Below are 22,819 nucleotides of genomic sequence, written 5' to 3'. Positions count from 1 at the left end.
GACACTGAGTCCTCACACTAAGGTCCAGGACACCTGGCATTGTAATCATCACACTGTCTCTTTCACACAGAGAGGAGACACACGGTGAGAGTTGCTCTGAGCTCCCTAGACTTCATATTTATGGTTTTTGTTCTAAACAAGGATGAGTAGCAACTCCTTAGTGGCAGTAACCATGGTTCCCCTAAGTCTGGTCTGGGAGGAAGGAAAGAGAGTGAGAGCCAGAGACATGACTATACTGTTGCTATCACAAAGGTCTAGGATTTATGACTGGGCATTTCAGTTCCCAGCAAGCCGGGGGGGTTGGGGGGGTGGGAACATGAGCATGAAGCAGCTGAGGCAAGTCGTGGGCTCCCAGGGCATATTTTTCTAACAGTAACACTTACTTGGGTATTGGAGCTGCAAGGTGATAAGGGAAAGGGAGATGAGCTTCCAAAGAAATGTACCCTTGACAGGGGACTCCCAGCACCACGAAGGACAGACACATACGTGTGTACGTGTACACACACACACACACACACACACACACACACACACAGAGAGAGAGAGAGAGAGAGAGAGAGAGAGAGAGACTCAAACGTAGGTGCATGCAGGGATGTCCAGAGACCAATAATATTTCAGTCATTACTGGGTTACTTTGGTAATGCCTGCCCCTCCCAGGTAGGCTTCAGTCTCAGGGGAAGCCCTGGGGTAACTTTCCAGGGCCCTCTGTGTGGCATGCTACAATGGGTCCCTCTTCTCTCCTTGGAGAACCCACAAGGCTTTCTTGTTCCCAACTACCCCAGAGGGATGCCATCCCACTCAACTGTTTTCTATGGGCTGTTGCCCGCCTGCTTGATAGCCCTAGGGGCCACACAGTACATTCTGCTGGATGTGCAGCCTGTTCTCCTAGCCTGCACACTGAGCCAGGAAGAAACCCATTAAATCTTCCTATTGACAAACGCTCTGGCAGGCGGCTGCTGAGAGAGTGCTCCAGAAATTGCCAGATGGGAGAAGGCTCAGGTGATTGTTTATGAGACAGTCTGGGTGGAGGAGGGGCTACCTTGGGGTCTAGCTTTATTTTGCTCAGGTCAAGCCCTGCCAGCTGTGGCCATCCCTACCATTGAGACTAGTCCCCATTAGGTGAAGGAGAACAGAGTAAGTGGGGATACCCACAGACTCTGATTCAATTCTGAGCCCAGTCAGCTATAAGGAAGTGACATTATCTCCTCCTTCCAGTCACCACTAGGCCAACCCAGTCCTTCTGCCAGTATTCCTGCCTCCTAGGAGCAGAGAATCTCTCCCTTCCAGTCCAGGGTTCCTCTGCTGCCATGGAAACAGCATCTGAAGGGTGTGTGGTCTAGTGGCTGCACCCAGGGGTGACCTGGCAGCACTAGTAGGATGCTTGGCAGGATTTGTTCTCACTCAAGAGCAGTGTTTATGTGCAGGGAGTGGGGTGTATTGAGGCATACCCAGCTCCATGGGTGCTGGGCCTGGCACTACTCAGGGTCCCCACCTGCTAGGTGGGAAGGCCCTGAATCTATGAACACCCCCAGGGGGTGTGACATACCCAAGGTTGGGATTGCTGGGAAGAATTCTGCCAGGACACCCAAGACCCAGGAAAAAGGGAGGCTTTTATTTTTTGCATGTCTGTATGAAGGCCAGAGGTTGATTTGACTTGGGTGTCTACCCCCCGCCTCCACCTTATGTGAGGTGGTCTGAACCCCAAAGCTCACACATTGATTGAGCCCAAGGATCTTCCTGTGTCAGCACACTGCTGTGTCCTGTAACTTACATGGGTTCTGGGGATATAAACTTAAGTCTTCTTGCTTGTACAGCAAGCCCCTCACCCACTGAGCCATCTCCCCTGCTCAGAAGAAGGGCTTTTAGGGCAAGATCTTTCCTCACAATGAGCCACTCCCTATGCCCCAGTGGAGAAAATGAGACAATGAGTTGTAATTCCAGGTTTAATGGAGGGCACTGGGCACTGCACTGCACCCTGAGGCCCATGCATCACTGCATATTTGCTTTTTGCAACTTAACAGAGCTTAATGAACAAGAACCAAGGTCCTTCTGCCAGCCTCTGGGACCTGGGGGATAGGTTACCCCACTCCCCAGGCCTGAGGCCTCCCACCCCACTGCCCTTCTGAAATCATTTTCTTCAGAAGTCTGGCAAGGACAGCCCCAACTGCAGGTAGATAGGGAGCAGGAAGCCCAGAGCCCCTATCTCGAAGAGCCCCCCTCCCAGCCATTTTGGGAACAATAAATACTGTGTGACAGTAGCAGGGAGGGGCACCTACTGGCCATCCATGGCGGGAAGCTGAGGCCAGCGCCCCTGCAGGCCCTCAGCAGGGGGGGCGGACGGATGGACAGCAGACAGCCCTCACTCTGTGCGCAGGATGATATGGATGCCAGAATCTGTGAACACTGGGCCACTCATCTCCCCCGTCCTCAGTGCAAATGAGGCGTCCTCAAAGGGCTTCTGCATCTGACCTGTGAGCACACGGAGGGAAGGCAGTAGGGGGATGGGTCAGGCACAGGCAGCATACACCAGCAGATGGGGCTCCTGCCTGTGCCCAGCCTCACACTCATCCATCAGTGGGTTTATAGCCCTGTCACAGTGTGAGCAGAGCTGTAGCACAGCTGCTGATGGCAGGGCCATTAAGGAGGCCCTGGGAAGCAGGAAGACAGCATGAGGGATGGTAGGCAGAGCTGCTCTACTGCAGCTCCATGATGAACTTCTCCCCTTGGGTTCCCACACCCTGCACATCATCTGTCCTGCAGGCTTCAGGTATGGCAGCTGAGACTTGGGTCTCTCTCCTTGGCAGGCACCTGTACATCATACCCCCAACCAAGTCTCAGTATGCCCTGACCATGGAAGAGAAGGAAAAGAGGAGGAGGAGGAGGAGACAAAGAAGTAGGAAGAGCAGGGGGTAGGGGAAGAGGAGGAAAAAAGGAGAAGGGAGACATTAGTCTCCTTTGTCTCTCCATTCCCCAGCCCTGGTCTGACAGGCCTACACTCTGATCTGATCTGACTGCATCTCCCCAGCCCATTTTCCCATTTGTAAGGATGGGTGAGCAGGATTCTGGGGGACAGGCTCTAGATTTCTCAGGGACCCATGACTCCAGGAGGAAACAGACCAGGGAGAAAGTCCTGCACCACTCCTTAAGGATGGCCCCCTCCAGCTACAGAGAGGCTATGCTGCCACCTGCTGGACCAATAAGGCCTGTGTAGCAGAGTTCACGGCTCCAGGGCAGAGCAGCCTTCCCTGCCCCTATCCAATCTTAATGCTGCCCATCCCTGCCCACCTCTGCTGAAGGCACCCAGGTCTCCCCTGGCCTTGGCCGAGCTGCAGTCACTGAACTGAGATGCCAGAGATTCAAAGTCCTCCTCTCCTGACTTGATCTTCTGGATGTAGCCTGCAGGGACACAATGGGAGAGTTCCACATCAGAGACACGGGCAGGACACTGGACACAGGGAGGGTAGGTCACTCCTAGGAAGCTGAGTAAGTCTTCCCAGGCCAGTGTGCCCACGCTCCTCACAAAGGTATGTGGCCATGCATCCATGACACCTTCGCCCCACACCTTCATGCCTGAGCTGTCACAGCTGTCTCCTTATCACACACATCCATGATGTACTTCCACAAGCCCGTCAGTCATCTACAAACACTTGTGATGTTAACATGTGAGTCACTTTCTTCCTAAAATACAACACAATGTGACCTCTTTAAGTGGCCCTGGACAAATAGAAGGACCCCACAGCAGAAGGCTGCACAATTCAGCCCTGGGGGGTCCTGGGTTCTGAAGATGGGCAGGAGGCAAGCATGTAGCCAGTCCTTAGCATTGGGACTCAGGGATCCCATCCGTAGGACATAGGAGACAGCCCACTGGGATATTTTGAAAAGGCCCTAAGGAGGGGCTACATGGGAGGTGTTCCAGCCCCTGCACACAAACGTGTGTGAGCATGCAAGGGTGACTGTGTATGTACAAATATTTGTGCAGGGACCAGGTGGAAGGAGCCTGTGACAGACACTCACAGGATGCTGGACCCCATCTAGCTTTCCCTTTCCAACTAGCTCAGTAGCTGTTCTCCAAAGGGCTCTGTCCATGGAACAATTCCTTTTTCTTTGTCTTTTGGTATGTATATATGTGTAATGTGCATATGTTTTTGTATGTGTGTGTGTACATGCATGTTTCTGTATACATGTAGAGGCCAGAGGTGAATGTCTTTCCACCTTATTCTTTAAAATATTTCTATTTATTTATTTGACAGAGAAAGGTGTGGGGGGGGTGAAGACAGAATGGGCACACCAGAGCCTCTAGCCATTGCAAAAAACTCCAGACACATGTGCCCCCTTGCTTATGTGGGTCAAACCTAGGTCCTTTGGCTTTGCAGGCAAACACCCTAACTGCTAAGCCATCCCTTCAGCCCCTCCACTTTTTTTTGAGAAAAGGCCTCTCACAGAACCTAGAGCTCCCCACTCTGGTCAGACTAGCTAGCTAGCAAGCCCTGGAGACTCACCTGTCTTTGCCTCCCTAGCACCTGAATTACAGGTGTGAACTCCACAACCATTTACAAGGGTGCTTGGGATTCAAACTCAGGTCCTCATGCTTGCGCAGCAAACACTTTATCCACTGAACTATCTCCCACAGCCCACCCCCCCGAGATGGAGTCTCACTATGTAACCTAGGCTGGCCTCAAATTTATGATTCTCCTGCCTCAGTCTCTCCATAAACATGTTCCATGATTACATTCTTTCCCAATATGAAGGTCAGGCACCCTGCCTCAGAGTGTCAAACTTTCCAGAAGCACCAGGCCTGAGGTTCCTGTAGGGCAGCTATACCACCATAGTCCACTATCTGGCTCTGCACTGCAGTGGGAACAGCATGGCTGAGAGAGCACCGAAGTCACTCTCTAGTCTCTCCATGAGGCCTCCTGGTCTGCTGGTCACTGGGCCAGCAGGCCCCTGTTACATATGCTGTCACCATTCTCCCTTCCAGTAGGTTGTCCTACTCCTCTTTGCTCTGCCTGACCCTGGCATTGTGGACAAATCTGGCCACCACCAGAAAGCACCACCTGGCATCTGTCAGAGGCATACAGGCCACACAGTCTGTCCTGCACAGTATAATGACTTCTGTTCCTGAAACCCAGTCCAGTGGTTAAGACACCCCTACAACACAGTTTGGGGACCCTTTGCATGATATGTACCCATTAATGACTGTGACTGAACCACCCTACCTAATTCATCTTCCTAGACCCCTAGAGTGTGTGTATCCCCACCCCCTACATGCACAGCATTGGGTTCCTCAGTGTTATTCTGTGTGGATCATAAGACATTAGACAAGAACCCTGCCTACCTCTAGATCCAGTCCTGTCCCAGACCCAGTGTAATTTTGGTGTAGCCAGGGCCACAGGGAACTGTAAAATTAGGTAGCCCAGGATTCTCTCACAGTACATAAGCTATACCTACCATCCCAACATTTGGAAGGCTGATGTAGGAAAATTTCTGTAAGTTTTCTGTAAGTTCAAGGCCAGCCTGGGCTAGAGACCTTGCCTCAAAAATAAATAAATAAATAAATAAATAAATAAATAAATAAAAATAAAAAAGCCCTTAGTAAGTGCTGGTCTTGGTGGCACACATCTCCAGTTCTAGCACTGGGGGGACTGAGGCAGGAAGATTGTGAGTTATAACAGCCTGGGCCATATAAAAAATTTGTCTTAAAAACAAACAAAACAAAAACAAAGACTGAGAACATAGCTCAGCACTACAGTGTTTGCCTAGCATGCATGAATTCCCAAATTCAATCCCAAGTATCACACACAAAAGTCCACCTTTTAGCCGGGAGGGATGGCACACACCTGTAATCCCAGTACTGGAAAGCAGAAGCAACACTGCCACAAGTCTGAGGCCAGCCAGAACAACCTAGTAAGACCCTGTCTCAAAAACCAAAATGGGGCTGGAGAGATTGCTCAATGGTTAAACATGCTTGTTTGCAAAGCCTGCCTGCACAGGTTTGATTCTCCAGTAGCCATATAAAGCCAGATGCACAAAGGGGTCCACAGTGTCTGGAGTTCATTTGCAGTGGCAAAAGGCCCTGGCATGCCCATCCCCACCTTGCCTCCCTAAGCCCTACAATAACCATTGTCCTGTTTGTGCATCTGTCGAGGACAGGGATCAAGGTACCCTTGTTCATCACAGTCCCCCAACACTTGTAACTGTGCACAAGACAGGTGTTTCTTGTGCTCAAAGAATTCATGAATGAATGAGACAGAAACAGGCAGTGGGGTAGGAGGGGAAGGGGGCGCCTCACTAGTCTTTAGGTAGAGACACTGATATCTCTTGCCTTGTGTGGGTGTGTGTGCATACAAATGCATGTGTACACATATGCACAAGTGTGTAGAGGCCAGAGGACAACCCTCGGGTATTGTCCTTCAGGTGCTGCCCACATTTTTTTTTTGAGGTAGGCTCTCTAGCCCAGGCTGACCACTATGTAATCTCAGAGGTGGCCTCAAACTCACAGGATCCTTCACCTTTGCCTCCCGGGGACTGGGATTAAAGGTGTGCTCCACCATCTGTCCACTGTTTTTTTTTTTTTTTTTTTTGGTTTTTCGAGGTAGGGTCTCACTCTGGTCCAGGCTGACCTGGAATTAGCTCTGTCATCTCAGGGTAGCCATGAACTCATGGCAATCCTCCTACCTCTGCCTCCCGAGTGCTGGGATTAAAGGTGTGCGCCACCACGCCCTGCTTGTCCACCTTTTTTGAGACAAGATCTCCCACTGGCCTGGAGCTCACCCTAATTAGGCTAGGCTAGCTAGCCAGAAAGTCTTAGGGACCCTCTTGTCTCCACCTCCCCATTGCTGGGGTTAAAAGTACACATCACCATACCCTGCTTTTCTTGTCTGTGTTCTGAGGATTGAACTCAGGTCCTCATGATTCTGAGGCAAGCACTTTCATGACTGAACTTTCTCTTCTCTTACTTTTTTAATCTGAACCTCAGGGCTCAGACCTGAGACCAGACTTTCTGGGTCTCCTTCAGGAGGAACTGAGGCCTCAGCAATGGTGACTATGTCCTCCCCAAGATGGCACCTGTCAACTTGGCCAACAGTACTGCAGCCAGGAGACGGGCAGCTTCTCCAGAGCTCCTGGCCTGGAGCAGGGTCCTCCCATTTCAGGGTGTTTAGGAGCCCTCAAGATGGCCATCTCAGCAGGCAAGTGCCTGTCTCTAGTAGCTTGAGGCTGGCCTTAGCGTATCCCTGAACTCCAACTACTGGGTTCTGACCCATTTGACCTTCCCTGAACCCTGCCAATTTCCTGATGTCTAGACAGGTCATTTTACCACTAGGAGCCTCACTGGCCTGACCTATAAGATGGGGTAATAGAAGGCTGGAGAGATGGCTTAGTGGTTAAGCGCTTGCCTGTGCAGCCTAAGGACCCCGGTTTGAGGCTCAATTCCCCAGGACCCACGTTAGCCAGATGGACAAGGGGGTGCAAGCGTCTGGAGTCCGTTTGCAGTGGCATCAGGTCCTGATGCGCCCATTCTCTCTCTCTCAGCCTCATTCTCTCTCTGTCCCTCTCAAATAAATAAAACAGAAAAAAAAAGATGGGGTAATAGAATCCTCCACCTCAGCACTGTTTTGCTAAAGCTCTATGCTATTATCCCAAAAGCATTATATTGAAGCCCTCGTTCCGAGTATGACTACAGGTAACTAGATGGGAACACTAGAACCAATTAAGGTTGAATGAAGTCATGAAGAGTGGGGCAATGAAATTATAGGATTAGTGTCCTTATAAGAAGAGACACAGGGCTAGGGCTGTGACTCAATTGGTAGAGTGCTTGCCTAGCATGCACAAAGCCCTGGGTTCAATCCCACATGGCCCACACATGTAATCCTGCTCTTGGGAGATGGAGGTAGGAGGATTAGAGCATAGCTAGTTCAAGGCCAGACTGGACTACATGAGACCCTAGCTCAAGAAAAACAAAAAAAAACCCTAAATTTAGAAAAAGAGACATGGGCTGGAAATGGCTTGGCAGTTAAGGCACTTGCCTACAAAGCCTAAGGACCCAGGCTTGCTTCCCAAGGACCCATGTAAGCCAGATGCACAAGGTGGCACATGCTTCTGGAGCTCGTTTGCAGTGGCTAGAGGCCCTGGTGCACTCATTCTTTCTCTCTCTCTCAAAAAAATAAAATAGGTGAAATATTTTTTTAAAAAGAGACATGTAAGCTGGGCATGGTGGCACATGCCTTTAATCCCAGCACTTGGAAGGCTGAGGTAGGAGGATCACTATGAATTCATGACCAGCCTGAGACTACATAGTGAATACCAGGTTACCCTGGGCTAGCTATAATGAGACCCTACCTCAAAAAACTAAGAGACATGACCAAGAAGAATGGTGTCTGCCTGTAGCTTCAAGTACTCAGAAAGCTAAGGGAATTCAAGACCAGCCTATGCAACATAGGACCTCATCTCAAAAACAAACAAAAAAAAGACATCAGGATGGAGGATGGCTTAGCGATTAAGACACTTGTCTGCAAAGCCAAAGGACCTAGGTTCGATTCCCCATGACCCACATGAAAAAAGAAAGACACGGGCTAGGGAGATGGCTCAGCAAGACTGTGCCACCATGACCAGCACTCTTGCTCAGTCTTAGGACTTCAGACCAGAATCTTGACTATTCTATGAGCTGGGTCCTATTACTGTAACGCTCATCTTTACAAGAAAAAGACTGGAGCTCTGAGACATTAAGTGATTTGTCCAAGAACACACAGCCAAGTCCTGGAAGAGTCAAACAGGACCCAACTGCCTGGTCATTGCTTGCATGGGGAAGGAGCAATCCAGGAGGACTCTGACAGAAGAAAGAACCACATGTATGATTAAAAACTTCCTGGAAGTATGGAAATGCTTCCTATCCCTGCTAAGATGGTAGCAACCAGCCCAAATGTTGCTTCAGAACATCTTAGGTATGACCAGGGAGACTGAGAAACCAATTTGTGTGTGTGTGAGTACACATGTGTGCATGCATGTGGAGGCCAGAGGACAATCTCAGGTGTTGTTCCCCAGGCACCATCAACTCTGTTTTTTTTTTTTTTTTTAAAGAGACAGGGCTGAACCTGAACCTAGAGCTCACCAATTAGGCTAGAATGCTAGCAAGCAAGCCTAGGAATCTGTCTGTTGCCATCTTCTCAGCAAGGATTACAAGTGGGCAATACCACACCCAACTTTGTTGTTGGCTTTTTGAGATAGGGTCTCACACTAGCCCAGGCTTACCTGGAACTCACTCTGTAGTCCCAGTCTGGCCTTGAACTCATGGCAATCTTCCTACTTTAGCCTCCCAAATGCTAGGACTAAAGATGTCCACCACCATGCCATCTTCATTTAGTAAAGTTGTACCATCACAAAGCCCTGACCACACTTATATATGGTCTCTGGCACCTTGTGGCATATTAATAAGGAGTTTATGAAACCACCTCAAAAAAAAACCCCAAAACAAATAAACAAGCTCTGGGGATGTAGCTCAGCTGCAAAATACTCACCTAGCATGTACAAAGCCTGGGTTTCATTGCCAAGCACTACAACATTTAAAAAAAAAAGGGGGGGGCAGGGGGAGACAGGTGTGGTGGCACACACCTTTACTCAGCACTTGGGAGGCAGAGTTAGGTTAGTTGTGAGTTCAAGGCCACCCTGAGACTACATAGTAAATTTTAAGTCAGCTTAAGTCAGAGTAAGACTACTTTGAAAAACCAAACCCAAGCAACAACAAAAAATAAAACAGAACAGCAACAAAAGGCTGAGGATATAGCTCAGTGGACAGACTGCTTCCCTAGCATGCATAAAGCCCTGAGTTTGATTCCCCAGTACCACATAAACCAGGCACTGGTGGCAGATACACTGTAAGTGCAGCACTCAGGAGGTGAAGGTAAAAAGACAAGGAGTTCAACATCATCCTTGGTTACAGTGGGAGTTTGAGGCCAGCCTAGGCTACATGAAATCCTGTCTCAAATATGGGGTTGGGGATTTAGCTTAGTGGATGAGCGCTTGCCTAGGATTCATTCTTCAGCAAGGGGGGGGGGGGCGGGATGTGTCACAAAAAGCAAAACACAAAAGGAAGAAAATGTGCAAACCCTGCTCTACATTATAAAAGAAACACAGAAGAGAGTAGGAGACAGTTAACTCACCCACTCTGCTGGCTGGTCGTATACTTGACAGTCTCTGGCCTTCCTCCAGATTCACTCACATATGCCTCAGGCCCTTGATGACAGTATAGTTCAGAACTGCTCCCACTGTCTGAGGTTACTGAGTCATGCACTGTCTCACCTAAATGAATATCTACAACAGCCCTCAGAGGCAGGAATATCATGATGCCCATTTTGTAGTGGAGAAAACAAAGTCTCAGGGAGGTGACATGAATTTCAAGGTGACAGAGCTCACAAGACACTGCTACTATCTAAACTAAGGTGTGCCAATCCTCTGCTCCCACCTGGCTCAAAACAAATGGCAAGCAGAAAGAACAGGTAAAGGAGCCCTGTCTTGAAATCTTTTTGTTACTTTGTTTTTTGGGGGTAGGGTCTCACTCTAACTGACTTAGAATTCACTATGTAATTTCACATTGGCCTTGAACTCACAGCAATCCTCCTACCTCTTGCCTCCCAAGTGCTGGGATTAAAGGTGTGTGCCACCACAACAGTTGAGACACTTTTGTATGCATGTGTGTATGCATGTGGCTACACATGTGCATATGAGTATGCTTGTGTGTGGAGGTCACTGAGTATCTTCCTCAGTCAGTCTCCACTCTTTAGATAGGGTCTCACACGGAGCCTAGAACTTGCCAATTTAGCTAGATTAGCTAGCCAGCAAGCCCTAGGGATCTTCCTATCTCCACCTCCTCAGAGATGGGATGACAGGTACATATTGTCATGCTCAATTTTTATGTGGGTGCTGGGGATCTGGACTCAGGTCCACATGATTGTATGGCAAGTCATCTCTCTAGCCCCTGGTTGGAGACAGGGACATAGATAGCCCAGACTGGCCCCCAAATCACCATGTATCCTTGAATTTCCCAAGTGCTGGAATTATAGGCACATGCCCACTATACCCGCCTGGTTTCTTGTGACGCTGGAGATTAAACCTAGCTAGGACTTCATGCATGCTACCCAAACATCCCCAGCCCAAACACAGGACTTCTATGTATAACTCAATTCCACACCTGACAATTGAACACCTGGGATAGAGGGTCTGGTTTTAGTTCTACAAGGCCCTCTCTTGCAATCTGGGAGGGAACCCCTTCGCAAGCCCCTGTCCCCTACTCTACTCTACTCACCATTTATCAACTCCAAGGCCTCCTCCTTGGTCCGAGTGATCTTCTCCTGCCGCCAGGATGAGGGCCGCCTTGACTGGCTGTGTTTCACCAGCAGGTGTGAGCAGCGTACCCTAGTAGGCTCTCCCTGCCCGTTTTTGCTGCCAATGCTACTGTTGCCACTGGGCCGCTCCCACTGGCTGGCATTAGTGATGTGATTGAAATAGTACACCCGGCCTGGAAGGGAGAACAGGAAAAAATTCAGATAGGGCTGTGCTAGGGGATACCAACCTGAGGCCTGACTAGACCAGAAGTCAGGATAAAGGACTGGCTGCAAAGATGCCTTCACTCAGCAAACCTACTTCCCATCCACTCTGTGCCACAGGCTCTGGAGACACGGGCCAACAAGGATGCCGTGGTTTAAATGTGAAATGTCCTCACAGGCTCATGTGTTTGAACACTTGGTCCCCAACTGGTGGCACTGTTTGAGAAGGTTGTGGAACCTTTAGCAGATAGAGCCTTGCTAGAGTAAGTGGGCCACTGAGGGCAGCCCTTGAGGTTTTATAGCCTGGCCCCACTTCCTGTTCACCTTCTGCTTCCTGACAATGGGTGTAATGTGACCAACTGGGGTCTGGCTCCTGCTGCCATGCCTTTCCCACCATGATGGAAAATATGCCTTTGAACTGTAAATCAAATTTGACCCTTTACTTACTTTCTTTTTTTTAAATTATTTTATGTTTTTTATTTGAGAAAGAGAAAGAATTGGCATGCCAGGGCCTCGGCCATTGCAATCAAACTCCAGATGTTTGCACCACCTAGTGGGCATGTGCAACCTTGTGCTTGCCTCACCTTTGTGTGTCAAGCTTACATGGGATCTGGAGAGTTGAACATGGGTCCTTAGGATTCACAGGCAAGCCCCTTACTGCTAAGCCATCTTTCCAGCCTGACCCTTTCCTTCCTTAAGTTGCACTTGGTCACAGCAAATAGACAGTCCCTGACAGCTAATACTCTAGGTGGAGCCAAACAGGCACTAAAGCAGCAATAACAAGACAACTTCAATCCCTGTGACAGAGCAGGAGCAGTTGAGAGCAGGGAATGGCTCAAGGCATACTAGGCCTCCTAGGTTCAAACTGGCTAAGTTACCTATTCTATGAATTACCTTCCCTGAGCAGGCACAATGGGGGTGTAATACCTGCTGTAGGGCTGCTGTAAGGACTGAATAAATCCACACATGAACCTGGTTTCCATTAAGAGCATGACAGCCGGGCATGGTGGTACACACCTGTAATCTCAGGAGACTTAGGTAGAAAGATTGTTTGAGAACAATCTGGGCAACAAAGCAAGTTTCAGACCAGCCTGGGCTGTAGAGTAAAACTCCGAATGAAAAACAGCAGCAACAACAAAAGGGATAAGGAAATGGCACACTTGCTTGCAAAGCCCACTGACTTGGGTTCAATTCCCCAGTACACACATAAAGCCAGATGCAAATAGTAGCACATATGGGCTGGAGAAATGGCTTAGTGGTTAAGGTGCTTGCCTGCAAAGCTGAAGGACCCAGGTTCCATTCTCCAGGACCCACGTGAGCCAGATGCACATGGGGGCACATGCATCTGGGGTTCGTTTGCAGTGGCTGGAGGCCCTGGTGTGCCCATTCTCTCTTTCAAATAAATAAATAAAAATAAAATATTTTAAAGAAATATAGCACATACATTTCGAGTTTGTCTGCAGTGGCTAGAGGCTCTTTGGTGCTCTTTCTCTTGTGCACACATGTGCGCTTTCACACACACACACTCTCAAATAAATGAAAATAGTTTTTAAAGGGGGGAGGGAAGGCAGCAGCTGGGCATGGCACACACCTTTAACTCCAGCACCTGGGAGGCAGAGATAGGAGGATCTCTGTGAATTGAAGGCCAGCCTGAGACTGCAGAGTGAGTTCCAGGTCAACTGTGCCTAGAGTGAGACCCTGCCTAGAAAAATGTCAAAAAAAAATTTAAAATAAGGAGGGGGCAGGGCTGGAGAGATGGCTTAGTGGTTAAGTGCTTGCCTGTGAAGCCTAAGGACCCTGATTCAAAACTCAACTCCCCCACATAAGCCAGATGCACAAGTGGCACATGTATCTGGAGTTCATTTTCAGTGGCCCGAAGCCCTGGTGCACCCATTCTCTCCCCCACCCCCGTCAGTTCTCAAATAAATAAATAATTTTCAAAAGGGGGGGCATGCATGAAACTATGGGTTCCATCCCAGCACCAGACATGGTGGCTTACCTATTTCATCATCAAGCAAAACCAAAAGTTCAAGATCATCCTTTGCCACCTACCAAGTTAAAACCGGCTTGTGCTACAATCTCAGAACCCTGTCTCGATCTCAAAAACAAGACAGAATATGACAGCTTTTTATTACATTGTTCCACTGTACAGACAACAAAACTGAGGCCCCGCCTACTTATAGCAGCAAGAGGAAATGCTGCCTGTGTGCATGGTTACTCTGCTCCAGGCTCATATGATGGCAGGCACCTCAATGCTCTGCTCTTAACCTCTACCTCAGTTGTCTAAGTCGCAGAAGTAGAAAGGTGCATTTACTGGGAGCATGACATCACTGAGGCAGTGAGGAGTATGGAGGCAGAAAACTAAGATTGGGAGTTCAAAGGCAGCCTTGCCTACACCTAAGTTCAAGGCTAACCTGGGCCACACCGTCTCTGGTTTTTGTTGTCTTGAAGCATGTTCTCACTCTAGCCCAGGCTGGCGTCAAGCTCTTGGCAATCCTACTTCATCCTCCTTGAGTGCTGGGATTAAAGAAAGGTGTACACCATCACGCTTGGCTTTAGTTTTGTTTTTGTCTGAGGATGGGTCTAGCTCCAGCCCAGGCTCCAGGCTGACCTGGAACTAACTCATTATGTGGTCTGAGGCTGGCCTCGAACTCACAGAGATCCTCCTACCTCAGCCTCCTGAGTGTTAAAGGCGCGTGCCACTACGCCGGGTTAGTTTGTGTTCCAAAAGTAAAAACAGAGCCGGTGATAAGTCTTAGCTCTGGAGAGTGACCACGGTCATCAGAGATGACAGGCACGCTCCTTGGGCGTTGTCAGTGACGCCAGGAAGGAGGTGGGGGATGGTAGACACGCACTGGGTTCTCTAACATCCTTCAGTCCCCAAAATGCCCCATCTTGGACGAGTTCCACGTGCCCCGGCCTCAGTTTCCTCGCTGTGAAATGAAAGCGATACCGACGTAGCTCCCAGAGTTACAGCCTTCAGAGAAGGCTGCAGCACCCGGAGCGCCGGCACCATGGCGTGACCGAGGGACCGCCGGGTCCTTTCCCGCATCTTCACCGCGGCGAACCCCGAAGTGGGAACTTCCGCCGCACGTGCAGCGCGCTCCCCGCCCCCAGGACAGTGCCGCGAAGGCCCCAGCGCCTCCACCACCCGGGCTCCTGCCTCAGTGCCCTTCGGTCCCCGCGCAGGGCGGGCCGTCACCCCGAGGGAGACCACCCGGGGGTGCCGAGACTCCACCCGAGCGGGTGGCGAAGCCGGACCGCATCCAAGCGGCGAGCTCGCGCCCTCCTCCGGCCCCTGACCCCCAGCCGCACCTGAGCTGCGGCTCATGCGCTTCTCCCAGCCCGGCGGCAGCTTCTCCTCGTCAGCCATCTTCGCTCCTGCCGCAGCGCCCGCTCGCCTCCGCGGGCGCCGGAACGCGCCCTCCCAATGCCTCTGCTGATTGGCTCCACAGGGCTTGGCGATGGCATTCACTGGGCGACTCAACCGTCGGCTGTTGGCTCTCTGGCTTCCTATTGGGCAGAAGCGAGGAGGTAGAACCACGACGGTTGACCTGGGCCTCCCACGAACGGCCTCGCGCTAGCCACGCCCTCCGTCCCGAGGTTCCGCAGTGGAGGGGAAGGGACGCCAACTTGCCCTTTCAAACGCCCTTTACGGAGCGCCAAGAAGGTCCCGACCTAGTCGGCGCTCTTCAGCGACACAGTGGAGTCTACGGATTGGCTACTGCGGCAGCCAATCTCGCCTTCTGGAGATGTTCGCCGAGTCCCCCAAGCCCGGCGGAAGCGACTCGCTGGTGTGGAAAAGCAATAGCAGCAACAGACTTGGTGCTCAAGTACTGCACTTTGCTGTTGCCATAGCAATGCAGTTCCCATGGTGATGAGTAGCTAAATGCCCAAAGACTAAATTTGGCTCCTCCAAGCTCCCTTTCCGACCTGTTTTCTCCAGATGTTCCACGCGAACCCAGTCCCTTTTATTATTTGCAAAGCATAGGGAACTTTCATGTTTTAGAACCTACTTATTTTTCCTCAATCTGGCTCCTTCCTCACTCCTGAGTGAACAGCAATGCCACTCAGATGAAGAAATGGAAGTGGTGGGGGTGGACCAAGGAGGACTAAAGTCTGTGGAGCCCATGGCACAGTGAAGAGATGGCTGGGCGCCTACAGCTGGAAAAATGAAATAAATATGGTTGACAAGACTGAACGGGGATACAGTTCACCTATAGTATGGACCCTTAATGAGACTGTTTAAAAAAGAACGAGGCTCAGTGACATGAACTCAAGAAATGTGCTCAGAGGAGGTAATATGATGGAGAATGGAATTTAGGGGAAAGTGTGGGGGGGGGAGGGAGGGAATTACCATGGAATATTTTTTTATAACCATGGAAAATGCTAATAAAAATTAAAAATAAAATAAAATAAAATAAAAAGAAACGTGCTCAGAAGCATGATAAGTCTATGGCCACACCAGCCTGAACACGCCCAATCTCGGGAGTTAAACAGAGTCAGGCCTGTTTAGTACTTGGATGGGAGAAGCACCATGAGGTGTATGAAACACATCCTGGACCCAGGCTGCTGGGGTTCAAAGACCAGCTCCACCTCTTGCTATGAAGAAATTGCTTAGCCTCCATGCTTCAGTTTATCCAGATGCAAAGTGGAGACAAATGACAACACATACTGTGTGTGTGTGGGGGGGGGGGGACAGACCCACAGAGAGAGGTGTGTGCTCCATTTCCATCTCTCTTGAGACAGAATTGCTTTTGTTTTGCCACTGAAAAGGCCTGCAAGCTTTGGCATTTTCCTGACTCTGCCTCCCACTGCTGTCTTGCTCCCACTGTTGAGTTTACAGACATACGGACCACTGTGCATGCTGCGTTACATGGGGACCGGAACTACAGTCAGTAGACTTGCAGAATAAGCACCTTTAGTCACTGATGTATCTCCCCAACCCAACATTTTTTTAAATTTTGTTTTAGAAAGAGGCAGAGAGAGAAAGAGGCAGAGAGAGAGAGAGAGAATGGGCGCCAGGGCCTCCACCCATTGCAAACGAACTCCAGATGCGTGCGCCCCCTTGTGCATCTGGCTTACCTGGGTCCTGGGGAATCCAGCCTCAAACCTGGGTCCTAAGGCTTCACAGGCAAGCGCTTAACTGCTAAGCCATATCTCCAGCCCCCAACCCAACATTGTAGGAAAAGGGATGGATCTGGATAGGATTATAATAAGTGAGGAAACCCAGGCCCAGAAAGCCAAGTGTTGCATGTTCTCTCTCATATGTGGATCCTAGCTACAGATGACTGGGCTTCTGTGTGAGAAGGAAAAAACTCAGTAGCAGAGGCCAGTAAGCTAGAACAGAGATAGAAAGGGAAGAGAAAGGAAGGGAGGGAGTTACTTAATAGGATGGTATTGTATATATGTAAGTAGAAGAATAGATTAATGGGGATGAAAAGGCCCAAAATGAGGTCTGGGGAAGAGACTGAGTAAAGGAAAGGTGGAGGGACAGGTAATCATAATCTAAGAGGATATAAATAAAACATATGTAATCTACTTTTTTGGACAATGCAATACTCAGGAGCCATAGATTGCTGCTAGAAAATTTTCAGTACCAGGGATGGGATATCTTCCAGTGAGTTGTTGGCCAGGGAGATCCCTGATGCCCTCAAAACATTATAGGCCATTGTCGAGGCCCTTGGTTTCCCACCAGGAATAGATGGTAAGACCCTAGTGCTGAAGACTCCACACACTTGGGCTGCAAGGCCACTGAGAAATCTTGCTGGATCTGAGCTGATAACCTCCTCCATGTAGACCAGCTGACAGAAAGCTGGAAGAAGCCATTCTGCATGCAGTTCAATAGGAGAAAGAGAAATCACCAGTGAAGACACTCTTCAGTGGATACTGCAATCCTTATAATTGGCCAGCCAGGCCAAATGAGCCAATGGGTGCAATAGTGGCATGTCTGTTATGGAGGAAACCAACTGGCCCTCTAATTGGACTGGAGGCCTGCTCCATGGGAAGGGAATACAACCCTGATACTGATAACTTAAAACAGGGGTAGTCATGAGCCCTAGGGGTGTAACATCTGTTGATGTCTGGACAAATGTATATACTATGCTTATCAAACTGCCCAGTAAGCACTTCTGTTAATGTTCACTCCCTTATATTAATGCTACTCTCACTTTTGGTTGAGAATCTTTTCAGATGGCAGTGACCTTGGGATGACTCAGAAGTTATCATGGTGATGGAAAGAAATGACCGCAGTGCTCAGTACTGCAATATCTGTATCAAACCTTCCAAGGCTCAGGGTCTAATGTGGAAGAGGTGGCGGAAAGAATGTAAGAGCCAAAGGAAGGGCAGGACTCCATACAACATGCTCCCTCCAGACACAAAATGGCCTGGATATCCATGGTCTCACAGTGCCTGATACTTCCTGCATAATAAGACCATTATAAGAGGAGGAAAAGATCAAGATATCAAAAGTAAAAGAGAGACTGATTGAGATAAGGAGGGGGTATGATGGAGAGTAGAGTTTCAATGGGGTACCTGGGGTGGGAGGGTATTACCATGGGGCATTTTTTTATAATCATGGAAGTTGTTAATTAAAAAAAATTTTTTTAAAAGGTTATATCTTAAATCCTCTCTCCCTGTCCCCATTCCACTGAGGTCCCTCCTCAGTGGAGTTATTGGTAGCCACTTGGGTTGGGTAATGAAGGCTTCAGTCAGTCTCTGTGGGGGGTGGGGATGCCCCAGGATATTCCTCTTCCACCATGTCCCTTGGGCCTTGGCATACATGTTGGCAATGTGATTTGGGGTTGAATTCTCTGCTGCCTCTGGATTTCTGCTTTGATGAGTGACCACAGTGTCTATCACCATCTCCTTCAAGCTGGCTGTCAAGCTAGTGGTGAGAGCAGTACTCATATGGCTGATCCCTTTGCAATGTCTTCTGGGTTTCAACAGATGTGACAGAGATGATGCAGCTCATGGTAGGTGGTTGGCTCTTTTTTCTTATCATAGTGATAGATTTTGGGTCATGATGTAAAGCTTATGAAAGCTTAGTTGTAGAGACAGGCATCAAGTCCATAATCAGCATTCAGTTTCTGAATTTCTTGTCTCTTATAAAACTTGTGTAAGATCTTCTTGTCCAGAGTCAGGGGCTTTGGAGGCACCAGAGGGAGAGGAGGAAGAGGAGAAGGAGGCAGCAGCCTGGGCAGGAGCACATCCCATTACCCTGGGAATGGGCATAGGGTGGTCATGAAGGGCAGAGCAGGTAGCTGTCCACTGGTCTGGTGCTCCGCCAGGAGCTGATCCCACAGCAGGGGCAACATAATTTTTTTTTTCTGATTGAGCATAATTTCCGTTGTAGTTCAGGTAGCCTGGAACTCACAAAGTATACCAAGATGTCCTAGAAGTATTGATCCTCCTGCCTCAGCCTACCTATCTTCATTTTGTATTTGTTTTGCTTTGGTCTTTTGAGACAAGGTCTTGATAAAGATCCCTGGATGTCCTGGAACTCAATATGTAGACCAGGTTGGCTTGGAACTTGCAGATCCTCCTGCCCCTGTGCCCCACTGGACCTACTGCTGGTATCATAGTCTCAAAATTTAGTGTAGGTTAACTTGGAACTTGCTATACAGCCCAGACTCCCTAGTGGTGGGTTACAGATGAGTAAATACTACCACGCCCCAGCCTCCTCTTATATTAGCATCTCACATAAGAGAAGAGCAGCTAGGTGTGGTGGCACAGCCTGGAACTACAGAGAGAGTTCCAGGTCACTCTGGGCTAGAGTGAGACCCTAGTTGAAAAATTAAAAAAGGAGAGAGAGAGAAAAAAGAAAGAAAGAAAAGAGAACTTCTCAATCAGGATCAGTTTTGATCCCAATAGGACCGATATTTTTGGCTGTCACACACTGGTGGAGGGATAAGCTGCTGGTAGTTAGATCCATAGAAGCTATGGATGCTGCTTGATATTGGTCAATGCATAGCGCATCCCTCAAAATAATTGTTCCACAGAGGCCTAGGGATGTGGCATAGTGGTAGAGTGTTTGCCTACTATGAGCAGAGTCCTATATTTAGCTATGTGTGTGGTGGCACACACCTTTATTCCCATCACTTGAGAGGTAGAGACAAGAGAATCAGAAGTTCAAGGTTATACCTGAGTACACAGCATATTCAAGGCCAGCCAGGCCTACAACAACCACAAAACAAAACAAAGATCCAGGCATAGTGGTATACACATTTGATGCCAGCACTCTGGATCCTAAGGAAGGAGGATCATCATGAGTTTAATGCCAGCCTGGGGCTACAGGGTGAGCTGCAGGCCAGTCCAGGCTAGAGTGAGACACTGCCTCATTAAAAATAAAACTAGAGGACTTTCAGTTAAGTTGGTGGCATAGTAGCCATGCCGAAGCAGCTTGCAATGTAGGGGGAAAGCAAAAAAAAAAAAAAAAAAAAAAAAAAAAAAATTACCACAATACACTCTTCTACTGAAACTTGATGGTGAGAATTATTGACCCCAGCAGAGAAGTATGATAGAGCCAGAGCTTCTAGCAACCACACCACCAGCCAGAATTGGCTCCAGCAGTTCACTGGGAAGAGCTACAAGCCTGGTCCTGCCCGAGCTGGCAGGAGCAGAACTTCACTGAAGGGACTCTGCACTCACACCAGCCACCCCCCAAAAAAATAAAATAAAAAAATAATTTTTTTCCCCCCAAAAGCCTGAAGTAGAAGACAGCAGGGACCAGCTAAGCAGCTTTTGAAGGAGAAGACAACAAGGACCAGTTGAGCAGCTCCAGAGCAATTTAAGGCACTCTTCACAGCCTCTCTCCCCTAACTTCCAGCACCAGGACAAATGGAGAATTCAGAACTAAGGCATCACAGCTAACCCCTCAGCCACAAAGCATTCAACACAGCCAATCTAAACAGCAGATCTATTGACCCAACAGCCTAACTGAGCCCTCAGCACAACAAGGAGGGAACTAGGAAGGTATTCAGCATAGATGAGGCCAGAAACCATCCCAAAAGATAACAGGGCCTACTTGTACTGGGTCAATACCTGCTCCAAAGCCAGCACTGGAAGTGCTAATTGTATCTTCCTGTCAGGGCAGGTTATGTGTTAGATTTGACTGATGTACTTTTGTAGCTTTGCCATTCTATTTTATTTTATTTAATTGCAAGCAGAGAGTTAGAAGAGAGAAAGAGAATGTGCTTGTCAGGGTCTCCAGAAGCATGCACTACTGTGCCTCTGGCTTTACATGGGCAATGAGGAATTGAACCCAGGTCATTAGGCTTTGCAGGCAAGCACCTTCACTGCTGAGCCATCTCTCCAGCCCCAGCTCTGCCATTCTTAAATGCATTGTGTTTTGGGGTTGACATTTGTTGCTTTTATATTTGCTGATTTATAGTGCCTTTTTGCCTTATTTCTGTCTTTCTTGGGGGCAGGTTCTCACTTGAGTCCAGGATGATCTGGAGCCCATTACAGACCAGAAATCTCCACATCTCATTCAACAAGATTAGGGTGTGAATCAACACACACCCTTAGGGACTTTGGCTTTGTTAGATTATCTGTTTGTTTTAATCTCTACTTTTTTTTTTTTTCCAGGTAGGGTTTCACTGTAGCTCAGGCTGACCTGAAATTCACTTTGTAGTGTGAGGGTGGCCTCAAACTCACTTCAATCCTCCTACCTTTACTTCATGAATTCTGGGATTAGAGGCATGCACCACCATACCTGGCCTTTAATCTCCACTCTTGTACAAATACTCTGTGCTGGTTTTCATTGACTGTATATATTACACTGTTGAATTTTACAATTGTTTCTATTTTCTCCACTCAGCCTAAGAGTATTTGCATAGCAAGCAAATCCAACACCTAGAGGCACTTTTGCTGTTACTCGGGCAGGGTGGGGGTGGGGGTCGCACACCTGGTACCTTAGGCTCCTACCATGGTAAATAATTTATGATTTATATATCTAAGAATACTGCAGATAATTAGAAAAAAATCAAGCATACAATTAACTCACGATGCAAAAATTTCTACATTATAGTACAAGAAACACAAAAAAATCAAGACAGGGAGGGATGGCTTAGTGGTTAAGGTGCTTGCCTGCAAAGCCAAAGGACCCAGGTTCAATTCCCCAGGACCCATGTTAGCCAGATGCACAAAGGGGCACATGTGTCTGGAGTTCATTTACAGTGGCTGGAGGCCCTGGTGGGCTCTCTCTCTCCCTCCCTTTTTTGCTGTCAAACAAATAAATAAAAATAAAATATTTAAAAAATCAAGAGAATATAATTTCATCAAAAATTGTTAATCCATCAGAAATGACCTCCAGTGAGATTGATTTAGATGATATGCCTGACAAAGAACTCAAAAGCATGCTTATAGCTGGGTGTAGTGATGCATGCCTTTAATCCTAGCACTTTGGTAGCACAGGTAGGAGGATCACCATGAGTTGGAGGCCTCCACAAGACTATGTAGTGAATTCCAGGTCAGCCTGGACTAGAGTAAAGCCCTACCTCAACATCCCTCCCCCCCCAAAAAAAGTGAAAATAATGATTAAAACTATATTCAAAGGAATCAAACAGGAAAACGAATGTTTGAAGGAGAATATAAGAAACTAACCTAATTAAATAAGGAGGTCAATAAAAGACATGAGAAAGGAAATACAACTAATGAAGAAATACCAATCAGAAATACTAAAAAGGAAAAACACAGTAAATCAAAGAGCTGGGTGTGATGCACATGCCTTTAATCCCAGCAATTAGGAGGCAGAGGTATGAGGATTGCCATGAGTTCAATGCCACTCTGTAGAAAGTTTCACCAACAGAATGGAACAAGGAGAGGAAAAAATATCTAAACTAGAAGACAAGTCCAACAGAGAGAAAAACAAACTAATAGGAAGATAAGAATGGAAATTTCAAGATGTTTGCTGGGCGTAGTGGCTTACGCCTTTAATCCCAGCACTCAGGAGGCAGAGGTGGGAGGATTGCCTTGAGTTTGAGGCCACCCTGAGACTCCATAGTGAATTCCAGGTCAGCCTGGGCTACAGTGAGACCCTACCTCGAAAAAAAAGAAAGGAAGAAAGAAAGAAAGAAAGAAAGAAAGAAAGAAAGAAAGAAAGAAAGAAAGAAAGAAAGATAGATAGGTAGATAGATGTTCAGGACACTATGAAGAGATCAAACATAATTTAGAGTATAGTTGAAGGAGAAGAATTTCACTCCAAAGGCATAGTAGATATTCTCAACAAAATCATAAAAGAAAATTCTCCCCCCAAAGGGAGTTTCCAGTACAGATACAGG

General features: G+C 48.2%; 1 protein-coding gene across 1 annotated transcript; it reads right to left on the bottom strand.

Moving 5' to 3' along the window:
* Positions 1-1,929: 1,929 nt before the first annotated feature.
* On the bottom strand, positions 1,930-15,059 carry Pin1 (peptidylprolyl cis/trans isomerase, NIMA-interacting 1). The gene is made up of 4 exons (XM_004667440.2): positions 14,853-15,059; positions 11,297-11,509; positions 3,286-3,396; positions 1,930-2,469 (listed from the first exon to the last, which is right to left on the bottom strand). The coding sequence occupies exons 1-4, from the start codon at positions 14,908-14,910 to the stop codon at positions 2,360-2,362; spliced, it is 492 nt and encodes a 163-aa protein (XP_004667497.2). The 5' UTR covers positions 14,911-15,059; the 3' UTR covers positions 1,930-2,359.
* Between the last annotated feature and the right edge of the window lie 7,760 nt (positions 15,060-22,819).

Source organism: Jaculus jaculus, chromosome 2, assembly GCF_020740685.1.
Source record: "Jaculus jaculus isolate mJacJac1 chromosome 2, mJacJac1.mat.Y.cur, whole genome shotgun sequence".
Taxonomy (NCBI): Eukaryota; Metazoa; Chordata; class Mammalia; order Rodentia; family Dipodidae; genus Jaculus; species Jaculus jaculus.
This window is presented reverse-complemented; position numbering and strand designations above follow the sequence as displayed.

Coding starts and splice junctions, on each gene's coding strand:
- Pin1 (XM_004667440.2), bottom strand. CDS start 14,910: ATGGCTGACGAGGAGAAGCTGCCGCCGGGCTGGGAGAAGCGCATGAGC. Junction 11,510..14,852: donor GCGCATGAGCCGCAGCTCAG/GTGCGGCTGGGG, acceptor TCTCCCTTCCAG/GCCGGGTGTACTATTTCAAT. Junction 2,470..3,285: donor CCTGGGTGCCTTCAGCAGAG/GTGGGCAGGGAT, acceptor GTGTGCTCACAG/GTCAGATGCAGAAGCCCTTT.